The sequence below is a fragment of the Artemia sp. Qi Xiang Cuo genome, chromosome 8 (genome assembly GCF_049724085.1).
Source record: "Artemia sp. Qi Xiang Cuo chromosome 8, ASM4972408v1, whole genome shotgun sequence".
Classification (NCBI taxonomy): Eukaryota; Metazoa; Arthropoda; class Branchiopoda; order Anostraca; family Artemiidae; genus Artemia; species Artemia sp. Qi Xiang Cuo.
This window is the reverse complement of record NC_142801.1, coordinates 6,647,662-6,674,437: the sequence shown is the minus strand read 5'-3', so window position 1 is coordinate 6,674,437 and position 26,776 is coordinate 6,647,662. Positions and strand designations below refer to the sequence as shown.

General features: G+C 35.8%; 1 protein-coding gene across 2 annotated transcripts in view; it reads right to left on the bottom strand.

Annotated features, from left to right (window-relative positions):
• Window positions 1–26,776, bottom strand: part of LOC148949100 (uncharacterized) — a 232,798-nt gene that overhangs the window by 161,170 nt on the left and 44,852 nt on the right. The window contains exons 1-2 of one of the 2 annotated variants that reach the window (XM_089092826.1): window positions 22,618–22,647; window positions 20,929–21,064 (exon numbers count right to left, since the gene is read on the bottom strand). In XM_089092826.1, coding sequence (XP_088948952.1) covers window positions 20,929–20,944 — 16 coding nt within the window. In that variant the 5' untranslated portion in view covers window positions 20,945–21,064; window positions 22,618–22,647. Of the gene's footprint in view, window positions 1–20,928; window positions 21,065–22,617; window positions 22,648–26,776 lie in introns of those variants that run through there. The other variant, XM_089092825.1, reaches the window with a different exon arrangement.

Below are 26,776 nucleotides of genomic sequence, written 5' to 3'. Positions count from 1 at the left end.
AATTAGAGTTATGAATAAAAACTGGGATAAAAAACTGTTGGCTAACGTTTAAATTACACGATTGATGTGCTACCCCTCTAGACTTCCATTCACCCTATTATAGGTCCAGCCATACGTGATTATAGCCGCTGTCTTTCCCCCGCTACTCGCGCGCCTATGGATTCCCTGTCCCATCCTGGACCCCATACCCCTGCAAAACCACACATATTTTTTTAATTTTTTCAGTGATACAAGCCTCTACAGTACGACACCTTGGCTCGTTCGTATTTCTCAAACGAAAAATAGCACCATTAGTCGTGCCAATCAGTTTAGTCAATGCCTTGACCATGCACTCATTCTCATCCAATGTTTCAACTATGTCTAACAACGGCTTGGTGTTAGAATTGTCTCTTTGGCTCATGGGCGTAGGACACTGCAATGGCCTGGTGTTCTTTGATACGGTTTGGATATTGGGGATCATTCACCTCCACCAGCTTAGCCTCACAGTCCAAAGATATTTTGTTGCATTGGAGAAGGGTATTCTGGAAATTTTTGAAGCTTAGAATGGCCCTATCCCCTGAAACTGTTTCCACTGTCTGATATCCATGCTGTCTACAGTGTCTCATGTGATCCCCTAGTTTTATATCACTACGGACTCTAGACAGACATGTTGGACAGTAGAAACATTCCCCCTTTTCTTACCCCCCCCCAGAACTCGACTAATGTCAGTGATAGGGTTAAAATGACCAATTGCAATCGGTTGACTAGGCGGCGTGTAAAGCAACCAAACCCAGTGTTTAACCAAATCAACTGACGGGCCCCTTACTGGGAAGACCACCCCCTTCTTTTTAGAACGAGTCCCATCTTCAAATTCTGTTTCGTACTGAACCACAGTAACGCCGATATTTAAATGGACATTAGCCCTTTCAAAAATATCAATGGATTTTAGCGTTACTGGGTATTTTCCTTCTAGGCATGAAAAATCTACAACTGGGAAATCGGACCTATCCTTTCCATGTACAGCCCAGTGATCTAAATTCGTCTTGGTAGCTTCATCTGCTAGAGTCTGAAATGCTGGAATGAGGACAGCATACTTGAAACAAATTTTACCTGTTTGAAAACAGATCTTCTGGACACCTTGACAACCTACTAGATCTGGGTTATATTTTAAAACTTTATCCCTATCAGACCCTGCCCCCCCTCTTGAAATAAAATCTTTCTTAATTTTACAAATATTAATGCTTAAATTTTCAATAAATAAAACGACAGAGACACTTCCGTTTTCATTATAGTTCTCGAGATGCGAAATAATTTGCCCTACCCACTCACAAAGAACACACTAAAAATTGTCAAAATTTAGATAAATGACGCGCATCTCGGAATGTATAAAATGATAGTACACCTCACTTGTCCCCTCATTCAAATAAAAAACCTTTAAAACAATAGAAACCTTAATTGAATCCCGACCCCCCCACAACTGAATCTGGTTCTCCAGTCGTGCCCGAATTTTATCTACATAGGCCTGCACTATCTCTCCAGGATCAAATACAAAATTTCCCCCCATCAGTGTATTGAATGGATCCCCAAACGTTGCAGTGAAAACAACTATATTATTTAATAATGTGTTGGATAATTGAAAATCGGGGAAAGATGTACCCCCTCCCCCAAGTTGTTCAACAATATTTTGGCTATGTTCCAATTCAGTTGTTTGAAGTGGACTCGTTAGGGTATCGGAGGCTGGTGGAGGAGGGTTCCCTGTTAAATCATCTAAAATTTGTAAAGTGTTCGGGCTCAAGTCTACCTGCTCAACTGTACTAGGATCTACATTAAAAAAATCATCTAAAAACTTATCAATATTAGCTGGTATTTCAATGATGCTGTGCCAGTCATTGTTTTGAAACTCCACTGGCGGTGTTAGAATTGGTTCTTCCTCTTCTTCACTGGAGGGTGAATATGGGACCAATGCACCAACCTATAAATAAAAAATAGCTTATTTTCAAATCATCCCTACTTCTAAAATTATTATTGCTTAAAAGCATTTGGTTAATTCAACTCAAGATAATCTAAGATATGACATAGAAGTTTTTTTTTTTTTGTTTTTTTTTTTTTTTCGCGGCGCATCCCTGTGACGCATCCTGCGGCACATCCCTGCGGCGCATCCTGTGGCGCTTCCCTGACCCGTGGCGCTTCTTGGGCCCGCGGCGTTTCATGCAGCGCCTCCCACAGCTCTTCCCAGTCCCCCTTCTCATAATGCCCATCAAAAGTTGAAATATTTCTAAGTCTATATTTCTAATTCTCACGCGAGTGTTCAAGGATGGAACCTTTAAGTCGTTTTCCCCCTCAATAAAATCTTTGGTAAGATAGAAGTATTCAGTGTAAATTAGGACGCCAATATGTGCCAGAGGGAATAATCTCTCTTAAAACTATGTGAATGGAAATTAAAGTTCTAGTGCGCTTTTTAAGTGACCAAAAAGATTCGAGAGCAACTAGGCTCCCCCTTTTCAACATTGTCATAAATAGCAATCATTATTTTTGGTAGTATAACTTGTTTCGCTCTTACATGGAATTCCAATTTCCTAATTTTGCAGACAATTCACAGCTAATTTTCTTGGCCAAACAATAGAATTATGTTAAAGCATTGAAAGCCTAGCCTTGGCGGTCTAACCCTCGCTAATGATAGAACAGGAAAAGGGGATGAAACAGATCTATTTATATACCGTGAGGGGTTAATATCTCGCTGAGATAAGTTTATATTTTCTCGGGGCCGCGGCGCTTCATGCAGCGCCTCCCGCAGCTCTTCCCAGTCCCCCGTCTCATAATGCTCTTCAAAAGTTGAAATATTCGCTTATACTGCATAAGTCCAAGTTTCTCTCTAATTCCGTTCTACAGGTTCGGTGAACTCTTCATTAGCTCACAATTATTGTAAGCCGCCGCGCGAGTGTTCCGATTTCCAAGACCGAACTTCAGACGAGGAAACAGTACAATTAAATGCTGTAAACCATTAACTCAGTATATTGTCAACAATGTTTCCCCATCACTAAAATATTGGCAAGGGTTTGTAAGATTGAAAGGTATTTTAAAAATATCCTTGCACAAATTACAGGGTCCATATGTGACAGATAGATAAATGTGAATAATCTCTCTCTCTCAGTTCCTTCTCATAAAACTATGTGATAATCAATTGTGAAAAATAGTGGATTTAGAGTTTCAAATGGTGAGCATTAATTGACTTGAAAGTACCCATGAAAAATATTCGCTTATGAGATAGCGGCGAAGAGATAGGGGGAATGCATAGAAAATAGCACAGATTAGAAAAAGAGGAGCGGTTTCTTTTGACTAGCAAGCAAAAAATTTACATTATATTTAGATATCTCTGAGGGGGGGCAGAGAAATTTAAAACAATGGTTGGGGGGGGGGGCGAGGGGTTAATATTTAAATATCCCGCTGAGATAAGTTTATATTGGGATTGAAAAAGAAAAAAACATTGGAAGAAATAGATAGGTAGGAAAAAATGCTTACATTTGCATAATCCGTCTGGGCTTGGGTGCCCGAAGGACCTGTTAGTGCATGCTGGAGGGCCACTTCCTGACCTTGCATAAGTGGGGCAGCTCTTGAAGGCCCAGGCAATGTATGATGGAAGGTGGACGGGCCGGCGGCGTAACATTCTTGTATAGATTGGGCTGCGGCTTGTGCAGGCAGCGTCGGTCTTGAATAGCCGATATGGGGGTTGGATGGGCCAGTGTATTTGATAATTGATGGTCTGAAAGGAGAAGCCTCATCCTCCCTTGCTCTTTTTCAGGTGGAGGGGCACATTCATCATAAATGTCCTTAAAGAAGAGAAAAATTTAGTATTGAATTAATTTTCCCATTTTCACAGAAGGAAAGTTATTAAACATAATTTTGTTTAGAAAAGTATTTATCGCAAAGAAAGCACAACGTAAAAAAATTTCGTGAAATATACTAATTGCATCCTTTTTTTGAATCTGAGAAAGAAGAATTACGGCTCACTGAGCCGTTCAAAATTCAGCCTATATAAGTCAGCCTAATTTCTTATTTTTAGACGTTTCTGTTCTTTTCTGGTTTTAATCTGCATTGAGCATGCCGTGTTTGGTGCATTTAATGTATTAACGGTAATTTTTATCTTTCCATATCCTTTTACGATAGCTGGTATTTACCCCACCTCCAGAAAAAAAACCCCGAGGAAAATAATCCCCACGGAAAATATCCTTGAGAAAAGACATGGAAAAATATCCCCTCCCCCAACCGAAAGATATCGCATCCTTTTGAATCTGAGAATTACGGCTCACTGAGCCGTTCAAAAGCCAGTCCATATAACTCAGCCTAATTTCTTATTTTTAGGCGTTTCTGTTCTTTTCTGGTTTTAATCTGCATTGAGCATGCATTGTTTGATGCATTTAAAATATTAACGGTATTTTTTATCTTTCCATATCCTTTTACGATAGCTGGTATTTACCCCACCTCCAGAAAAAACACCCCGAGGAAAATAATCCCCACGGAAAATATCCCTGAGAAAAGACATGGAAAAATATCCCCCCCCCCACCGAAAGATATTGCATCCCTTTGAATATTGGATTGACAGCACAATGAGCTATTCCATAGCCAGTCTATATGAGTCAGCATAATTTCATATTTTTCGGTTTGTCTATTCTGTTCTGGTTTAAATCTGAAGTGTGCATGCAGGGGTTGATGCATTTATAGTATTAAAGATAATTTTTATATTTCCATATCCTTTTACGATAGCTGGTATTTATCCTACTCCCAGAAAAAACACCCCGAGGACAATAATCCCCCCGGAAAATATCCCTGGAAAAGACATGGAAAAATATCCCCGCCCCCCCCCGAAAGAGATCGCATCCTTTTGAATCTGAGACTTACGGCTCACTGAGCCGTTCAAAAGCCTGCCTAGATCAGTCAGCCTAATTTCTTATTTTTAGGTATTTCTGTTCTTTTCTGTTTTTAATCTGCCTTGAGCAGGCCTTGTTTGATGCATTTAAAGTATTAATTGTATTTTTTATCTTTCCATATCCTTTTACGATAGCTGGTATTTACCCCACCACAAGAAAAAAACACCCCGAGGAAAATAATCCCCACGGAAAATATCCCTGAGAAAAGACATGGAAAAATACCCCCTCCCCCCACCGAAAGATATTGCATCCTTTTGAATCGGAGAATTACGGCTCACTGAGCCGTTCAAAAGCCAGCCTATATAATTCAGCATAATTTCTTATTTTTAGGCGTTTCTGTTCTTTTCTGGTTTTAATCTGCAGTGAGCATGCCTTGTTTGATGCATTTAAAGTATTAACGGTATTTTTTATCTTTCCATATCCTTTTACGATAGCTGGTATTTACCCCACCTCCCGCAAAAACACCCCGAGGAAAATAATACCCACGGCCAATATCCCGGTGAACAGACCTGGACCAGTACCCCCGCCCCCCCCCGAAAGATATCGCATCCTTTTGAATCTGAGAATTACGGCTCACTGAGCCGTTCAACAGCCGGCCTAGTTTGATTGAAGAAAATCCCCCCCCTAATACTAAACGTTGAAAATGTGAATATTTAGTCAAACATCGAAGCATTGATCTGAGCTATGGTTCTTTTTCAGTTATCCAATAAATAAAAACATGTTTTTAGTCGCGTCCTTTTGAATCTGTGAAATCTATGGAAACTAAACTGCTAATGAGCAGGAAATGCTTTAAAAAGGGTCAGAGCTAATTATAGGCCTTACATTGGAGTCTTGTGTCAAATCAGAGCGGGCTAATAACAACAGAGCGATGGATGTCTCAGTTAGTGAAAAGATTACAATTTAGAAAAGCCAAAATTTAACGAGAGTATAATTTTTTCTTTTTGTGAGAATTTGGGATTTTAAAACAATGGTGGGAGGGGGTTAGGGTAAAAAGAATTTATTTTAAGTTTTCCCTTGATTATATTTTTGGTTGTATGGTTTGGGTGGGGGTTTGGGGGTAAAGGAATATATTTAAGTTTTAGCTGAATATACTGGAGGATGGCCACGGAAAATTCGTTTGAAAATAAAACGGAACTTACATGGTAAATTGTAGTTGCCAAGGCTTCTAATTCATCAATATTATCCATTCTAGTTGTTTGCATTGTGTCACAATAGTTTCTGATAATTGAATCACATTGCATGCCCGTTATATACGAAATCTCAAGGTCAAATTGTTATGTAACGGGGAAAATCATATGTAAGCAGGTCTCTGATTGGCTGAGAAGGAGAATGTAACCGACTCGCTGATTGGCTGAGAAGGAAACACGTGATCTAACTGTCTCCGGGAAACTCATAGCATTTGGCTCAAGCAACAACCACTAATACTCTTTCTGGATCATAAGATTCGCTGAGAGCTTACACTTAAAACAGCAACAGCATCATTGAACTTGTAATTTTGCCTATGAAACAACAACAAATACTATTTCTGGATCCTCACATTTTCTGAGAGCGTGCACAAAAAACAACAAAAAAAACATAGACCTTGACATTTTGCCTCGGAAACAACAACAAATACTATTTCTGGATCATAACATTCGCTGAGAGCGTGCCAAAAACACACCTGGAGAAAGAGACCATGGAGAAAGAGGTCATTGACCCCATTAACCACGTGTTCTACCTAGGGACTCTATGCCCATATTTGGGGTGCAAAAAAGTTATAGGTGGCAGCAGGGGTGTCGCGTCGGAGTCAATAAGGCCCTTCTACTAGCAGGTTATCCCTTATTTAAAAACCAGCCCAATTGGTGTTTTAAAACTGGCAAATTTCCTCCTAAAAATGTAAAATTGAAGGGTTTAGACTTCAAACCTAAAAACGGAAACTGTGGGACAAATTTCAAAAGTCGTCACTTTCAAACACACCTCAAATTCCTAGCGCTTCATCGCCTGAATTGCTTCGTGATGAGTTATAGCTGTTTGTCTTTGATGGTTGTTTTTTACTTTTTCAATATATCTGAATTTTATGACCTGAAGAACATTGATAAATTTAAAGCCGGGCTTCACCAACAGAATTTCCAGAATCCAAGATTCCAGACTATTGTTTGCGTCTTGGATACACCGCATCTGAAATATGAATCCTATCCAGTAGTACATCCAAATAATAATAAAAAAAAAGGATTTTTGAACTTATAGGTTTCCGGAATTTTCAATCATACTATTAAAACGAAAGAAAAGAGGAAAAGACAAGAAAAAAGGAAAAAAGATGGTGAAAATCGTACTGATTATCCTCCTATAGTAAATATCGATGCTTGATGGTGCGCGGTCGACCTAGCCGCACGCGCAAAAATTTTTTTTGAGCATTTAGTAAAACAGATACAATCTAGTAAATTTTTCCTCTCCGATTAAGTAAATTTTTCAAGGTCAGGGTGGCAATCCTGCCCGGTCAGGGTTGCCACCGTCAGTAAGATTTTACTAGATCTAGTAAAAAAAATCTAGTAAATTTAGAGGATCTAGTAAATTTCCCGAAATCTAGTAAAAACTAGTAAAAAGTAATGATTTATAGTAAACAAAACTTTTTATTTTCCCCTGAATTCAGGGAAAAAAATTATCGTAAACATATGACAATTTACAATTTTTGCTTGTCTATTTTACAATTTACAATTTTGCTTGTCTGTTTCAGAGAAAAACAGTCACCTATTTTCATAAAAAAACACTTCACTTCCGGCGTCTATAGGTCGAAAAAATCAGCTTTCTCTGTATCATCTTACCAACTAAAAATGAAGCTATAATGACACTTGGATTTGTGATGATTGGGAATATATTGGAATCAAAACAAAAGCTAACCACCCAAGGTGATTAGGTGAATCTCCTCAGGTTGAAAATTTTTATTGAGAAAAAAGGAGCCTGCTGAGAGAAATTAAAAGTAAGTACAAATGTAACATTATATATATATATATATATATATATATATATATATATATATATATATATATATATATATATATATATATATATATATATATATATATAAATATATAAATATATATATATAAATATATATATATATATATATATATATATATATATATATATATATATATATATATATATATATATATATATATATATATATATATATATATAAATATATAAATATATATATATATATATATATATATATATATATATATATATATATATATATATATATATATATATATATATATATATATATATATATATATATATATATATATATATATATATATATATATATATATATATATAAATTTTTTTTTAGCATTTAGTAAAAACAGATGCGATCTAGTAAAGTTTTCCTCTCCGATTTAGTAAATTCTTCCAGGTCAGGGTGGCAACCCTGGGCCCGGTACTAAAACAGTTGTTACAGTGGATTTGAGCGTAACGGGTGATCTAATATGAGTGTTAAAATTACAATTTGGGATATTTTTGACATGTAATTCTTGTAATTTTGTTAATAAACCATTATAACCGGGTATCTGTCTCTGGCTTAATATACGTATTAAACGTTTTAAATATATGCAATGCTTTACACCCGCCCCCCTAATAAGCAAATATATAGTCGCATTAAATTTTTATTTAATATAAATATAATTCGTATTAAATTTTTATTTTTTTTAAGACTCTTAAGTCAGCTCACCACTATTCCTGGAATTACATAGGATATGCGTAATTTAAGAGATTAACTCTGTTAAGATTATAAATTGGTTGGTTAAGTGCTACACGGAAATCCTGAAAGTTGATGAACACAATTCGTTAAAAAGGAAAATTAATTCTTAATAAGCTGCCGATGGTACTTATAGAAATGGTACTGCCGATGGTACTTAATGCTCATATAGAAAAAACTCTGGTGATAGGTTCTATCATTTTAAAGCGTTAACCTACTTTATAATGTCCTATTATTTAAGTCTCTAGGTTTGTTTGAAAGAAAAGGAATATAAATCTCTTGAATCCTTTTGAAAAACTTCATTTAGGGGAATTTAAATGATTGTTGCTGCCACAATTGTTGCTGGTTGTTCATTTTGAAAAGCATTGCAATACATACGGTGCTTTTTTGGCATTTCTACTGGGACTACTTTTGCGTATTTTAGGTATGTTTAGGTATATTTGTGTAAAATATCCAGCTTATATTTTCTCCTTACCTTTACTCCATGTTTAGATTTGAAACGACCAGACACTGTTCTGTATACGAAAAGAATGCTACTCCCTTAACCCCCACCCCACCCTTTTGACTAAAGCTTGTGCTAGATTTATATCAAATTTTTAATAATATTTGAGTTACATTTTGGTGTTTCTCCTTTTGGTTGAAAAAAAAATATTCTATTTTTCTATGCTCCCAGGGCATAACTTACAACCCTTTCACTGAGGGTTCTGATGGGGTTATCATCCTAAAAGACCTAATTTCCAGAACTTTCGACTACGTTGAACAAGTGGATATCTCAAATTTTGAATGGATGTGTCTGGGGAAAAGGTCAACTATTTACAGGGCTTATTTCAAAAGGACCCATCTGTTCAGCTGAAGGAACGAAGAGGATCCCCATTGACAATCCCACAATCATGAAAAAGCAGCCACTTTCGTTTTGCAATCATGACAATCCTGACGTTTTGCAATATGGATTATCTTATGTTTCTGTCTTTCTGCCCGGTGAGAACATTTTGGAAAGTAGAAATTTTAATGTAGGTCACTATTCATTTTCAAGGAGATAAAAATCAACGTGTAACATGTTTCAAGAGAAGAAAAATCAATATATATATATATATATATATATATATATATATATATATATATATATATATATATATATATATATATATATATATATATATATATATATATATATATATATATATATATCCAAAAAAGGATTTTTGAACTTGTAGGCTTCCGGAATTTTCAATCATACTATGAAAACGAAAGAAAAAGGAAAGAAGATTGTGAAAATCCTAGTGATTATCTTCCTATAGTGAAAATCGATGGTTGATAGTGCGGGAAAAAATTTTTTTTTTAGCATATAGTAAAAACAGATGCGATTTAATAAATTTTTCTTCTCAGATATAGTAAATTCTTCCAGGTCAGGGTGGCAACCCTGTGCCCGGTACTAAAACAGTTGTTACAGTGGATTTGAGCGTAACGGGTGATCTAATATGAGTGTTAAAATTACAATTTGGGATATTTTTGACATGTAATTCTTGTAATTTTGTTAATAAACCATTATAACCGGGTATCTGTCTATGATTTAATATACGTATTAAACCTATTTAATATATGCAATGCTTTACACCCGCCCCCCTAATAAGCAAATATATAGCCCAAATTGGTTTATAAACTATTATATATTCATCCTATTTGTTTTATTTCATTAGCATCAACCAAACTTGACTTTTAGAGGTGTCCACATAATAGAAAGTACTAATATTTTTTTTAGGGGGGGGGGGGGTTACATAAAAAACCTAAAAAAACGCATACAAAGTTTGTTTATATCCATTTTTGTTACCTTTTTACGAGTCAAACAAACATTTTGCGGGGGGGGGGTGTTCAAACTCCCTAACCCCCCTCTGGGTACTGCCTTGGGCTTTGGTGTTGAGGTGTGTACATTCAAGTTACACCACTCTGATTGGTTTCTATGGAATTTGTTACCGGAGGAGCAAAAAGAGGAGGAAAAATAATTTCAAATCCATTTCATATAGGTTAAAAAAAAACAATTTTTTTAAAACCATTCATTTTTGAAGAGTTAAGAATCTAACATAAAACTTATTTTTTTTATAAATAATCTATCAATTATAAATAAACAATAATTATTTAACTACATACCACGCTGGAAATTCCAATTCGGGCAGACTACAAAAATATTTGCTTTTTTATAGCAATTCTCACACATTTTTGTTTTGCGAAAATCATTAGTAATTTCTTATCAGCGTAGTGAAGCCACACAAGTCATTTCTAAATCAAGCGCAGACTCTTTTTTTTTAATAGACAAAATTAGAATAACAATAAAAGCTAGCAGAAGGAATTTTGTGTATGCTAGAAAATTAGAAAATATGAGATTTTACTCTCACGGATAAGTCTCCTAGCCTTAATCGTCAGATCAGGGGGGGGGGAATAAAATTGGGCCTCAAATCTAACACTATGAGACATTTATAAGATAACTGAGTGGTCATTCCTCTGCATTTTCCCCTAGATTAATTAAAAAAAAAACTTTAAAAAAAATAAATTTTTCAAACAAAAGTAAAGGCCATTTTGTAAATTTGTATGAATAATATTTTTGGGGTCACTTCCCTTTAAATTCCCCTATTTCTCGATATATAGCTAAATTTTGTCTCATTAGAAGGAGATGGGGCAAACGGTTGGTGCAATTTTCACGGTAAGAAGATTGTATTTAGGGATAGTTCTTAAGAAAAAAAAAACAATTATACCACATTTTCTTTAAATTCTTTTGTTTCTATCCCCTGATTAGCCTTCATATAGGGTTACTAATTGTTCAAGCCTTAGAAGTTGTAAAGGTAGGCCTAAATATCCAAATAAATTTACTAGGCTATCCGTAATTTGAGCAGAATATATTTTGTGTAAAATTCCCTTCGCCCAACTTTGGAAGACCGTAAAAAGATCCTAAACATGCAGTTTAAAATATTACGTCCACATAAAATATTACAAGGGTGAAGGGACCAGAATAATAATTGTGAGGGGAATGGAAGGTGAATATGTTTGAGGATAAAAGATGGTATGACAAATACAATCCTCAGATAAAAAAGAAAAGAACTTAATTTTTACCCACCGAATGAAACAAAAATTTAAGCGATAAGAATCCCTGGCAAAAAGATCAATTCCTTCAATATATCATGCATTCAATCATTATGTATTAAAAATTAATACAGTATGTCCAAAACCAAAAATAGCAAAAGAAAACAAAATTTAAACTTACGATTCGGCTTTTAAAACAATTCTCCTTTAGAAATTCAATTTCAAAATCCAACTCAACGTTCCGTTAAACAACTTCAAGTATAATTCTTGACTAATTTTGTCTAGATTGTCTTAACACGAATAATATAAATGTAAGAACCTTACAGCATTCGGAATTCTGCATTCGAAATGGTTTAATCTAAATTCAGAAAATTACACTTTTGTGAACATATGAAGAACCGTCTATACTTAAATTGTATCGGTCTGGTTTTTATGCAAAGTAACACAGGAGACGAAAATTAACGAACAAGAGAGCAGTAAAAAATTCTGGTATGTAAAGTAATATTTGCTTGGGATAGTCACTGGAGGTGACACCATGATTGGGTGATTCTGCGGGAAATTTCGGGGATTCGGGGAACCAATTTTTTTTTTCGGGGAAACCCATAGATTTTCGGGGAAATCCCCGAAAATTCGGGGATAGTGGAAGCCCTGTTGGCGCTTTATAAGAACGATGAAACGTTGGAGCCATATGGCCTTTACCATAGGCAACGCTATAGCGTTGCCTCTGATCGTTAGTTTTCAGTCCTGAGCTGGGGATCTTGGGGAAAATATATAGTCAATTAGGTACTTATATGTTATAGCGCCAATATTGAGCTCTTCATCCTTTGACGCACTGTAGAGCCGGTTTCTTCGTTAGTTTCTTTCAGCTTAGCGTGAGACAAACAAAGACAAGTGACAAAATAGAAGGGAACTATAAAATTTGGGCTATATATTTGCACATTAGAGGGTTGGGGGTGAAATATTTGGACAGTGTGAAGTTAGAAAACAATTCTTACTTCATAATATGCAGAATAATTGTGCCTAACACATTTTGAATGCAGGCCTACACGCCCCTAGTGCAAATATATAGCCCAAATTTGTTTCAAAAATATTATATTTTCAACATATTTTGTGATATTTTATTAGGATTAGTCAGAGAAACAGGTTCTCTTAGATGAGGAACTTAACATGGGCGCTATAACGTATAAGTACCGTCAATCAAACAGTTCGTGGTAAGGAACTGTAAGTAAGTAGCGAGCCGGCTCAATAGTAACCAAAACTCTAAAAAACGGAATTTTGATACCAGTAGATACATCAAAAGAATTGCAGTTTTATGCTGATTTCATAAATAAGTTTCATCAAGTTTAATCTTACCCATCAAAAGTTACGAGCCTGAAAAAATTTGCCTTATTTTCGAAAAAAGGGGAAACTCCACTTAGAAGATATAGAATATTAATAAAAATCAAACATTCATATTATCAGAGAACCCAACTGTAGAGTTTACGAGCTCCTATCTTGCAAAATTGTGGAATTTTGCATTTTTTGCCAGAAGAAAGATCACGGATGCGTGTTTATTTGTTTTTTTTTCCAGTGGTCATAAAATATCGTGAGAGGGCTCAATCGAACGAAAATCAAAAGTTTTAGTGCCCTTTTTAAGCTACCAAAAAATTGGAGCGCAAATAGGCCCCCTTCCACGCTCATTTTTTTCCCAAAGTCACCCAATCAAAATTTTGAGATGGCCATTTTGTTCAGAATAGTCGAAAACCTAATAAATATGTCTTTGAGGATGATTTAATCCCCCACAGTCCCCGGGGGAAGGGCTTCAAGTTATGAACTTTGCCCATTGTTTACATATATAGTATTTGTTACTTGGAAGTATGCAGACGTTTTCAGGAGGGATTTCTTCTGGTGGGGAGGGGGTTAGAGGAGGAGGCTACGTGGGAGGATCTTTCCATGGAAGATATAGTCATGGGGGAATGGACATTCCTATGGCGGGGGCGCCGGATTTCCCAGCATCATTTAAAAAAACGTTCAGAAATTAAATAAAAAAACAAGTTTTTTTTAACTGAAAGTAAGGAGCGACATTAAAACTTAAAACGAACAGAAATTATTTCGTATATGATAAGGGTTGTCCCCTCCTCAACGCCTTGCTCTTTCCGCTAAAGTTTTTTTTTATTGTTTTAACAAATAGAGTTGTGAGAAAGAGTCAACTTTAGCGTAAAGAGCAAGGCGTTGAGGAGGGGACAGCCCCTTCCATATACGGAATAATATCTGTTTGTTTTAAGTTTCAGTGTCGCTCTTTACTTTCAGTTAAAAAAACTTGTTTTTTTATTTAACTATTTTAAAGATTAACCTCAAAATTTATTTTCCGTACATACGTTATAATTATTTTATATCAGGATTTTATTTTGAGGCTTGAGATTGTCGCAAGTAAATACTGAGATACTGTTAAATTCTCAGTTTTGATCCTGTCCCACTACTTAACCTATAGGACTTCAGGAGATAACTGCACTGTGTTATGAAACGGTGCAAAGTTCGTTTTATAATTTCAAATCAAATACATAGTCAAACTTGGAAAGGTCAGTTCTATGACCCATTAAACTATGATACCTTTCCTGAATAACGCGGGAGCTATAGCTACACTGTTGATAAAAACGCCGAGATTTATTAATGATATGTTTTTTTTCTAAGACTTATTTGTTCCCAGCAATCGCAGGTACTTTTTAATAATACGGAACATGCCCAAGGAGTGAAGTTAGATTAATCCTAGTGAAATATAACCTTTGGTTTATATAATAATATAATTTTGGCTATATATGTGCACATAAGGAGGAAGTGGGATAAAGAATTTGGGAAGGCCAAATTAACCTAACCTAACCCGGTACTTTTGTCTTATAGCCACCACACGCACGATCTTGTATTCCGAACATGAGACAATAACCGGTTGTCATGGTCTTTATACCAGACAATATTAGCTATGGCTCGGTGGGAAACTACATTGTAGCTATATTTTCTTTAAATATTTAGGCGGTATTTTGGTTAGGTTAGTTTAGGTTACGTATTTAATATAATGCGGTCTGGGTGCCCCCCCCCCCTTCCATAATTATTTGTTGTAATTTTCATGATTTCGTTGCTCAAACATTATATTTTCATCACATTTTGCTTTATTTCATTAGCATCAAATAAACTTCGCTTCTCGACAGAACTTGAGTATGGTGGCTATAAGACACAAGTACCCCTAACCTCCACCCCACTTCTTTAATGTGCAAGTATAGAGCCCAAATTACACAAGTCCAATGCATTCTGTCCAAGTCCAATGCATTGCATCACCCACCACTTGTTTTTGTAGCTATGTAACCGGTTTTCTGAGATGTAATCTAAGCGTAACTCTTGAGTATGTTCCGTTTTACTAACATGTAACCAATCGTATACTAATACTGTGTGTTTGTATATTTTACCAGATTCATCTTAAAGGTAGGAGAACTTTCTCTCTCTCTCTCTCTCTCTCTCTCTCTCTCTCTCTCTCTCTCTCTCTCTCTCTCTCTCTCTCTCTCTCTCTCTCTCTCTCTCTCTCTCTCTCTCTCTCTCTCTCTCTCTCTCTCTCTCTCTCTCTCTCTCTCTCTCTCTCTCTCTCTCTCTCTCTCTTAATATTCGGAGCTTCCATGTTTTCTTTTTTCAAAAATACTTGAAAGTTGGACATTGTCTAACTAGAGAAATTACGAACAGGATATATAATTGGCGCTGAAGTCGTGCTCAACTTGACTTTATCCACAGGGATAAATATAATGAGGGCATTGCATAAGACACACCACTTATAGCCTACGTATGCCTTATCCGGAAAAATTAACAGGATATGCCAGAATATAGAACTGGCCTTCTCGAGTCGAAGTTTGCACTGAACGTCTGACTTTACAACTAAGGCTAGCAGTTTTTCATGATGCAGTCAAATTGTTATCTCTCCGATATATTAGGTAGGATATTCTTGTATTATAAGAGAAACACTCGAGAATTTGGATTGCGATTTACTTTGTTTTGATGGTTTGGGTGTTGTGGTTTGGTTTTTCGCGTCGTGTGGTCCTAAAAGTTATTAGTGAATTATACGCTAGTGATTATTTTGCGATTTTTTATTTTTTATTTTTCTCCTTTCTTCTATTTTTTCCTGGCCTTGGGGCCTTTCAGGGGGTGGGGTGTGCTTTTTCGTGTAAAATTTATTGTTCAATAATTGAACTCTGAACTCTGAAACCTTCACTTCAGATAGAATTAAAACATGACTTTTCACAGTTTACTAATTTTGGCTATAGCTCTATCCAGGGTCGTATCCAGGGGGAGGGGGCAGTTTTGAGCCCCCTGAAATACTTCTCCAACTCGTCAATTTGTCGCCAAAATACTGGTAAAGGGACTATTTTCCCTAAAAAACAGAAATTAATTATCCGACTAGTAAATTGGCCGTAAGAATGCAGAAAAACCCTACCCCCCCCCGTATATTAAGGAATTATTTTGGTACCCCTCCCCCCAGAAAAAAAATTGGGTAGCACCCCCCCCCACCCCATAAGAAATCCTAGATACGGCCCTGAGTTTAGCCATTTAGAACTTGGAACGCTCTGAATCAGCAGGAACAGGGCTTATTTAAGCAGAAGGTAGGAAAATCTAAAAAGAAGTATTTGATACTCCAGAGGTGCTATTTCAGTGCGGGTACATTAACAAAAAAAAAAAAAAAAAAAAAAATAGCAGATTAAAAAAATACGTTCGGAGAGTGAATGGAAACAGCATTAAATGGAGTCAAGGTCAAATGGTATATGCCTTTTTTTATGTGATTTATGGTATATGTCTTTTTTTAAGTGTAAAATAGCCAATAATTGCCTTCCATATTATCTAGTCCTACTATCTAATTGTCTGATAAAATCTACAGTATGAATATGTCTTTCTCTTTGACCATACTTTCAGGATACTGATTGGGGGAGACTACGACAATCTTGGACGGGGATAACGGTGAAAATGTGATTTTTGTTGAACGTGTATTTTTTCATATATGCAGGGGGAGGGTCAATCCTGAAGAAGCACCGAAATCTCCAGATGATTTTCGGGTACAAACTGGTTTCAAATATAATCATTTTCGTAGCTTAGATATTTTTGAAAACTTTGAATAATTGAGAACCCTCAATTGCTGAAATCGACATCTTAGAGTAAAAATGCTAATGTTCGCAAAACATGATAAATACTTTTTAATTACAATTCAAGAAAGTCTATCATTATGCATTCACACGAAATGTAGCGGTTGAGGCGAGGCCTTTGCATTGTCATAAATATGCAAAAATCCGCTGACTTTATGGCAATTTATGGTCTCTATTCATACCTTTAAAATTATAAATTATACTCAATCTTTGGACGGTAATTATGTGAAAAAAACATCAACGGTGTCGCACTAATGGGTCCAAGTGGGTAAGCACTTATGGCAATTCATGGTCTCCATTCATACCTTTAAGACCTGATGGTCTTAGACCTTAAGACCATCAGGTCTTAATACCTTTCAGGTCTTAATACCATCAGGTCTTAATACCTTATAGACCTGATGGCCTCTATTCATACCTTTAAAATTTATGGTCCCTATTCATACCGGTGTCGCACTTATGGGTCCGCACTTATGGCAATTTACGGTCTCTAGGCTATTCATACCTTTAAAATTATAAATTATACTAAATCTTTAGACGGTAATTATGTGAAAAAAACATCAACGGTGTCGCACTAATGGGTCCAAGTGGGTAAGCACTTATGGCAATTCATGGTCTCCATTCATACCTTTAAGACCTGATGGTCTTAGACCTTAAGACCATCAGGTCTTAATACCTTTCAGGTCTTAATACCATCAGGTCTTAATACCTTATACCTTTAAGACCTGATGGCCTCTATTCATACCTTCAACGATGTCGCACTTATGGGTCCAAGTCCTTGAACTGTAATTTCGTAAATGTCCTAGTCGACAATACAGAACAATAGTCACGTACGGAAAATGGCCTTCGGACCCGTAGGCATATCACCCTTCCAGAACCTGGCTATTGTCCCTATAATTGTTGTGTTTGCCATTAAATTTGTATATTTTTAGTGTGTGTGTTTTTTTTTTAAACTTAACTGCTGGGTGCCAGTGGCGTAATTTCGTCAAAACCCTTTGGGGGAGGGCAAAAGTGGACCAAAGTTTCCCAGATCAACTAGGGGGTCTGGGGTAAGGGGCAGTTGCCTCTTACCCCCTGCCCCATTGCAAATTACGCCCCTGCTGGGTACAGGCCTGCAACAAAAAAGAAGCTTTCTATCTTAAATAAAACCCTTATTAAGTATTATTATTATTATCAAATTCAAGATAAATGATATGTGTCTATCCCGAGGATGGATCAAAGCCTCGTTAACAGGTAAACCATACGACAAATTATTAACAGGGATTTATTTCAGGAAGGGAAGTCGGGCAAGCTCACCAAATCCACCAAAACATACAAATTTTGGGGAAACAAACATTTTTTCAGATTGATTGACACTCAATAAAAGTAGCTTCTTTAGAAAACTTAGCAAATTGCTCTAATTAAGTAGTTACTGCAATTTACAAATGCTGTTTTGAAAATTGTTGTTGATAATATGGCAATTGCTGTTTTGAAGGGTTCCTTAAAACAGTAGATACGATGAAAATTATGTAAATACTATAACAAATTATTGAGCAGAATGAATTACAAAGCGAGGGATGGCCTCCAAGAGCGGATCCAGGATTTTTTTAGGGGGGGGGGGGCAAAATAGGTTGATCCAATAAACTTGCGTTAGGAGCAAGTTTAATTAACGCAAACTTGTGTTAATTAAATAAATTACACTATTTTAGACTACGTTAGGGGGGCGCGCCCCCTCTCCCCCCCCCTTCTGGATCCACCACTGATGGCCTCAAGATCCTTTGTCTATTTACCTGTATCACTCTCTCTGTTTACACCAAAAGAAACAAATAATATTTTTCTTTGAGTACGAAGTCGAATACAGAAACACATCAATTTTCTTTAAGGGGGGGGGGGGGCTAATAAGTGACACTTTTTATTTTAATTAAATATCATTTTTGTCCTAAAAAGGGGGAACTTTAGAACCGTACAGTAAAATAAAACAGCAATTAAACTGGTAGGGATGATTTAAAGGTATTTAGTTTTAGCTTTTCTGATTAATCGTAGATCCAAAATGCAGTATATATTGGAAGAATAAATTATAATAAATGAATAATAGAAAATTTCTAGAAGAGTTGAGCTGTAACAGAAAAATTTGGAGTCTGGGAATAACTTGTTAACAATTTTTTTACATTTTTTAAAAACAGTGGTACCAAATCTGTTTTGATTTTATTTCATGGAAGTATATAAACGTCTAATAATACTTTTTTATTAAAATAATAAAAGGATGTTTTAATAAAAAGTGTATTTTTTCCCAATTCTTTAAGAAAAGACTCCCGAAACACAAGGGTCGTTTAATTATAACAATAAGTAACTTTTTTTAATGCCGAAAAAATTTAGCGTGAAGAGCGAGGTGTTGAGGAGGGGGCAACCACCCTCGTATATGTAATAATTTATGTTAGTTTTAAGCTTTAATACTGTTCCTTACTTTCAGTTGAAAAAACTTGTTTTCAATTTATTTAATTTAACGACAAGAACAGTACCGATGGCTATTCGCAATGAGATTATATCGTACCTTGGAAACAGAAGTATCCTCGTTTTACTAACAAAGATGATAAAATCGGAGGGTCATATTTAGAAAGCAAAAGTAAGAAAACAGTTCTAAAGATTACGATCATTGCCACCTGGAAAAAACACGGATATCCAAAATAAAAAGAAAAAAGCTCATACGAAGCTAGAGATGGCGCACAGGGCGTTGAATTGGCGCTTCAGTTGCCAGTTACTGGATCTTCCAGACAATTCGTGGTAACGAACTGTAAGTAAGGAAAGACTGATAGTAACTGAAAAAAAAATTTGATAGCAAGGGATGCATCAAAAGAATTGACACTTTACGTTGATTCCAAATATATAAAATTCATTATGTATAATGTTACCTATCAAAAACTACGAGCCTGAGAAAATTTGTCTGATTTTCAAAGAAGGTGGAAAACCACACACCTCCAGATTCAACATATCAGAGAATCCATCGAAAGATCTGAAATAATCTGGACCAGAAGGGGGGGGGCCTTTTCTCTTTGTAAATGAGTTTCTGCAAAGCAGCAAATTTAGTAAGTCTACACTGTTTTGCTTCACGGCCTGGGATCGTTTTGAAACTTTCAGGGACAGTTTTGTTGGTAGGGAGAGCGGAGCGTGGCGATACCAAACATTATGTTGGGGGGAGGTTACCAGAGCTTGTCATCCAACAGGTTTCACTATTCGTCTTCTATAATTTTTTCATTTTGAATTTCAGTAGCTTTTACTTGAGTGTGTTTTCAGTAAAGTGAGCCAGGGTAAATATGATTTCCATACACGCAAATCCAACTGGGGTGAGGGGAGACATTAAAAAACTGAAAAAAAACTGGTAACTACATGAAAAGCATATAATAAGAAGAGAAATCGTTAAACTTCAGAGATTTTAAGCAAAACTGAGTGGCCCCTTTTCTCTAGAATGCGTGCCTTCGATGCATACCTTCCTACTTTCTCTTCTTACTAACTACATTAGCTCATACAGCTTAGGACTTGAGTTCTACTACCTACAAAGAAAATACCGCGTATCCCCCCTCTACAATCTCAATAGCGGTTGTATTCCTACCAATATCCCATAATATCCTGACCCTTCCGCAAAACTACAACTCCCGTCTTCTGAAATTGAGATCTAGAGGTGTTGGGGGGGGGGGGTATAACCCCCTCAATTTTTTTACTTTTACTCAATTTTTTTTTATAGCAATTTAGGTAAGTTTTATTTTTCAAAAGAGGCTTTCCGAGTTTTCAAGGAGGAATCTTTTCTTGTAACAAAATATGGTCGCATTCTTTGCAAAAATCAGTTTAGAGCTAAAGATTTCATGGTCAAAACTCGAGTCGGAGTGACCTTGCCATAGGAATGCGTATCAATTGTAGGAAGGCCATGTATAGTAGAGATACTGTATCTAGAGTATAACACAGAGTGAGAAAGAGAGAGAGGGGGAGGAGATGAGGAGAAAATAATTAACAATCAAGAGAAAGAAAAGAAAATTTAAATATATGCAATCTATACAACAGAGCACACAGAGCATTCTCTGCGGCTACAACTTACCACAAGGCACAGTCATATTATGTCTTCCCGCAAGGGGCGTTGTCTTCAATGAGGAAGAATATATTCGATTCTGACTAATCGGAGAAGAAGTAGAAGGGGAAGGTCGGCAGGCAATGGGTCGAATCGGGGTTATTCCCTGAAAAAAAAATACATATATATAAACTAAAACAATTTCTGAGGCCACACTGGCTAATCATGACAAAACGTAAAGAAGAGAGAAACGAGGATAATAACAACAAGTGAAAAAACTGGCTGTTATTACCCTCGTTTCTCTCTTTTTTTGCGATCTTATTCGTTTTGAAAAATAAAAACAGTGAAAAAAAGACATGACTTCCACAGAGTCTAAATGCTACTTTCCACGACCCTGTTTACACTTGTAAACTAAGATAAGGGAATCAGAGGGAAAGGGGTCCTTAAAGGTACTTCAAAGAATTTTCCAAGAGAAATTCCAAATTAAATTAATACCTATTAAAAAAAAGTTTTTTTTCAACTGAAAGAAAGGAACAACAATAAAACTTAAAACGAACAGAAATGATTTCGTATGCAAGAGGATCTGTCCCTTACTTAACCCTCGCTCTTTACGTTAAAGTTTTACTTTTTGTCATGCTTCTTTAAGAACACTTTTCATTCAAATTCAACTGCCCTTGTGTTTGATTAAATAAAAAAAAAGTTGTTTCTACTGAAAGTACGGAGCACTGCATATAGATAATAAAATTTATGTACAGTGGTACGGAGAAACACTAAAATTGAATAAAAACAGAAATTATTACATATATAAGGGGGTTGCCTTCCCCTCAATACCTCGCTCTTCATGCTAAAGTTTTTTTTAGTGCTTTTAAAAAAAGCTTTTTATTGTTCTTATTAAACGACCATTGTTTTTGAGGTGTCGTTCTTAGAGAATTGGGACAAAAAGTCAAATTTTAGCATAAAAAGTGAGGTTTTGAGGAGGAGGCAACCCCAACCCCCCACCAACGTAATATTTCTGTTTCATATACGTAATAATTCTGTAGGAGCTTGAAACTTATACATTAGGATTTATACACTCTGATAGGCTGAATCTGATGGTATGACTTTCATTAAGATCACTTAATTTTTTGCGGGTGTTTCCCCCACTTTCGAATAATGGGCACATTTTCTCGAGCTCTAACCTTTGATGGATAACATTAAACTTATCTTATCTAATATATTTGAAATCAGCACAAAAGGTAATTCTTTTGACTATCTACTTTTATCAAAATTCCCTTTTCTAGAGTTTCGGTTACTATTGGACGAGTCACTTCTTACGGTTCGTTACCAAGAACTGATCACACCCCCGCTATAAATACTATAAATGAGCAAATAGTTAGAAAAAGCACAATTTATACAATTAACACAATTTATTCTGTATTCATTCAATTTATTGAACAAATGGATTTATTAAAAAAAATATAAACTGAATTTATTCAATTTATTCGTATACTATTTATTCTTCACATTACACAATTTATCCTGGATATAAAAAGAAAAAACCGTTTTCCTGTAAAACTAGTTAATCTTAAGCTAGATTAAATTTTTTGTGCAAGAAGAAAAAATACTAGTTAATGGACTTCGTTTTTGGTATAGGAAACTAGTTTAGGCTAATATTTGTCTTCATCAATAGTAGCCCTCAGGCTTATGTATCAATTATGATATTTTCTTGGTCCTACTTACTTTCGTTAGGCTTATTTAACTTCATTTTCGGTTTGATTATACAGGTTTTGCCGCAGCTGACGCAATACGTTTGCAGGAAGCCTTTAAGGTCACCCACATCTCACTATTTTCAAAATATCCCCCCATATTTTGTTTTATTTTTCCCACCAATTTTACCTGTACTAGTGGCTTTTCGACATCAGAGCAGCTAAAAATAAAAATCCAGCGCGAGTGCCAAATCTTTCATATAGATTGGACGTCAGATACGCCTCTTTTTCTATTTCTTGATTCGGTAATTGCTATTATGGCTCGTCTAACCCATCCGGTCCAAACACAAGAATTTATATCGAAGGGGGTGGCATTTTAGGGGGGTGGGTGGGTGGTAAAAACATCAAAAAGAAATCCAAATAGGAATAAATTAGAAAATACTCAAATACATATGAAACCGTTTAAATTTTAGGGAGTGGTATCGGTCCAAAGCCCCTCCTCCCCTCCACTTCTTGACTGTCTATAACTGTTGTCGTACAAAATTAGACGGTACTTGGGCATTATATGGGCATTTCTAAAGTCAAGTTTGGTTAAAGCTAATGAAATGAAACAGGATTAATATATAATCGTTTATAAACAAATTTGGGCTATATATTTTTATATTAGGGTGGGGGGGGGGAGGGTAAAGCATTGCATATATTAAATACTTAACCTAACCTAACCTAGGTACCTTTCCCCCCCCTAAACCCCCAAAAACAACAGTTTAAATATCGTATACGCAATGAAAACCACGCTAGGCATTCCATTACTTTACAGCGGTGTCTTGAATTAACCCGTCAAAAACGGGTTTTTCGTGACTGGTTTCCTTGTAACTGCCCATATAATGCCCAAGTACCAATTAGACTAAATGTTTACAATTTAGGTTGGTTTTATAAAACGAAAAGTAAGAAAAAACAATTTAGGATAAGTGTATGAAGAAGGGGTAGCAAAATTTCAAAACAATCAAAGGTAGAGGACTTATATGGAAACACATACGTAACTACAGAATAAATCGTACAGCCTTCGAAAATTTTGAGGGTTAGACCTAAGGGTCCAACCCTATCCCTCCCTGGGCAGCTGTCTATGATTAATTGATTGTAACATTAGCCTACATTTATTTAGTTTAGATTGACTTCCATTAAAAAAAAAAAGAATAGTAATAACAGTTAATTAAAAATCAGTGAAACAGTTCTCTATTTATAGGAACAGAACTTGCTCTGGTCTGATATGTAAAATGCGCATTTTCATGATCACCATTCTATCAGATCTTCGGTTTCTTTGAACCAAATTTAAATGACAAAAACTGGTTATTTGAATGCGCTCAATTCAATCAATTAAACTACTTGTATGTGTAATAGAAACGAAAGGAAAATCGTTGAAAATTTTAAGTTAGTTTGAAGCTTTCAGCTGTTGCGTAACGAGGTAGAGAGGCATTTTGCGGATTGCTCACTCCCCCAATTCAAAGTAATATTCTTGCATTGTAAATTAATTACTAACTTTCAGGGAAGTACGCAGGTGGGGGGCCCCCTCCCCCGAAATCTCACGATTTTTTTTCATTTTCCATTAATTTTCTGATTTTTCTCACAGAATAATGGGTTTGAAGGATTGGCCCCCCCCCCCCCGAAACAAATTCCTACGTACGTGCCTGCTAACTTTAATGGATTAAAAAAACGTTTTACCTTAATTTTGAGTTTTAAATCTATTTTTCATTGGCATTAATTTTTGAAAAAACAATCCCTGTCATTTCAGTAGAATTTTAAGCCATATCAAGGGTTTTCCCTAAATTTAAGAAATCGATTTGTAAATTTGTAAAATCTTACAAATTAGGATTGAGCAGAGATATGAGGCATGAAAAACTAATATTAACTCTTCATTTGAGTAGTCGATCTATTCTTTATGGCTTCAGTTTAATACACAAAGATTGTTTAAGGTCTTCAAAGGTCAGTGCCAACTGGAGGGAGAAGGAGTGGAGGTAGTTGCTTCAAAATATTTTTCACATGGAATAATTTAGGAATACATTTCTGAGAGTTTCATTCACTAACCCTACTCCTTTCCAAGACAGGAAAAAGCCCCTAAACTAGAACTTTACCGAAAATTTTAAAACAAAGCGCATTTTTTAGTTTTCCAAAGCCCTCTGAGCTAAACTTGTAGCGTTTAAACACAGTCCGTATTTCAGCTGTCGAGTTGGTAACTAATCCCCTTTTTAAAGAAGAGAGTATGGCAGGTTATGCTCAAACACTATTACCAGAGAGAAACAGACGAAATAATTATAAAAAATCTTGTGGCTCAAAACTTTCCCCTCTTTTTACCTGCTCAAAATGTCACCGTGAAGAACCAATCAGGTCAATTTATCTTCTTTTTTTCTTTTAACTGGCTCTTGGCACACACAAGAGCCAATCAGATTTAAAAAAAGGCGGAGTTACTTGTCTCTCTAGAAGCCTCCATTTCCGGCATACTCTTAAGGACTTATGTGATTGGTTTGCGAAAATACGTCACAAATATAAACCAATGAAATTAAAGCACAATTTCGTTTTTATCATATAACTATAGGAAAGACATCTTTGGTGTTCTCTTTGCTATTGCTGGTTATCAAAGATGTGCTTTATGCGTGAATTTCTAAATAGTTGCAGCCACAAAAAAAAAAAAAAAAAAATCGTAATAACAATTTTTTAAGCATTGCAATCACTATTCAGTTCTTGCTAATTCACCAATCTAATATCAACAATCACCGCAATACCAAAGTCACTGCCAAGATTATTGCCACTGCATTTCCAGTAGTGGGTTTTACGAGCGTTCAAACATAGGTCGGAGGAAAGAGGTTTTTTGCTTTTCAAGGAAATTGTTTTAAAGCATCGTACTCACTATTTAACTCTTGATAATAAGCTGTAATAGCACATTGTATGTTAGGGCACCTTGTTTGTTCATAACTGCAGGAAATTATATTTCAGTGGTTTTTGGGACAAAACTATATTGCTGTTTACAATAACCATAGTTTTGTTGTTTAGTTAGACAAGAGAAAGTCAAATATGCCAACACGATTAAAATCGAGCTTTTAATTTAGAAAAAAATGTATTTTTTTTCTAACGCAAATGTGATTTTAATTTACTAAAATTATACCTTTCATGTTGACTCGACGACAGAAAATATAATTGATATAATTGAATATCAAATATATATTGATATATAAACGAACAAATGCCTACCTGCAGAAAATGCTAAACCAATCACAAATGCAAGAAAGAGTAAAGCTCTAATTGTGTCCATCCTAATGATAGAATTCTAACAGACTGGTGGAACCTAGGTTAGGTTACGTATTTAATACATGCTATGCTTTATCCCCCCCCCCTAATATGCATATATATAGCCCGACAATATGCATATATATAGCCCTAATATGCATATATATAGCCCGACAGAGGGGGCAAAAGTTCCCTCTGTCCCATTCTAAAAGCACCTCTGATCCAACCACTAATGAAGTGGTTCATCAGTAAAAACACAACAAAGAAGATTTCAAGAAGTCTCTAAACTTCCGCCAAAAATAACCAACATTAATTGAAAACCTAAAATCCATGAAACTTCTCGAATATTCACTTTCGTTCCCAAGATCATAAATCTTATTTACAATTTGTGTCATCTACCTAGCAGATGTTCTAGCACGTCTCCTTTGGATTAGACCGATATAATGTCCAATATCCTTAATTTGAAAACCTGTTACCAGGTGGCCATCTGGTCACCCTGTCTTGACCCCCTTGCACTAATCCTAAACCCTAACAATCACCGCTTTCAATAGCTTCTACTATGGAATTCTGAAGTTGCAGATATTGGCCAAACATGTTTTGACCCATTGATGCTGCTATTTGTCGTCTGATACTAGCGACCACTGATACTAATCCTCTCCACAAGCACCTTCCTATTACGCAACAATTGGAGAAACCTATATAACAAATTCTTAATCATCAACCCTAGAGTCATGTGCGAAGAAAAGGGGGGGCCATGAGCCCTGCCCCCTGAATCTCGAGCGTTTCATAATTATTGCTGTTTCAGATCTTATGTTTGCCATTTAACTCAACTATTTAATTTAGAATAGTTTGCATTTTTTAAATTTGACCCCTACCCACATACATTTCTATGTAAATGTATGTGCCTAGGTCCC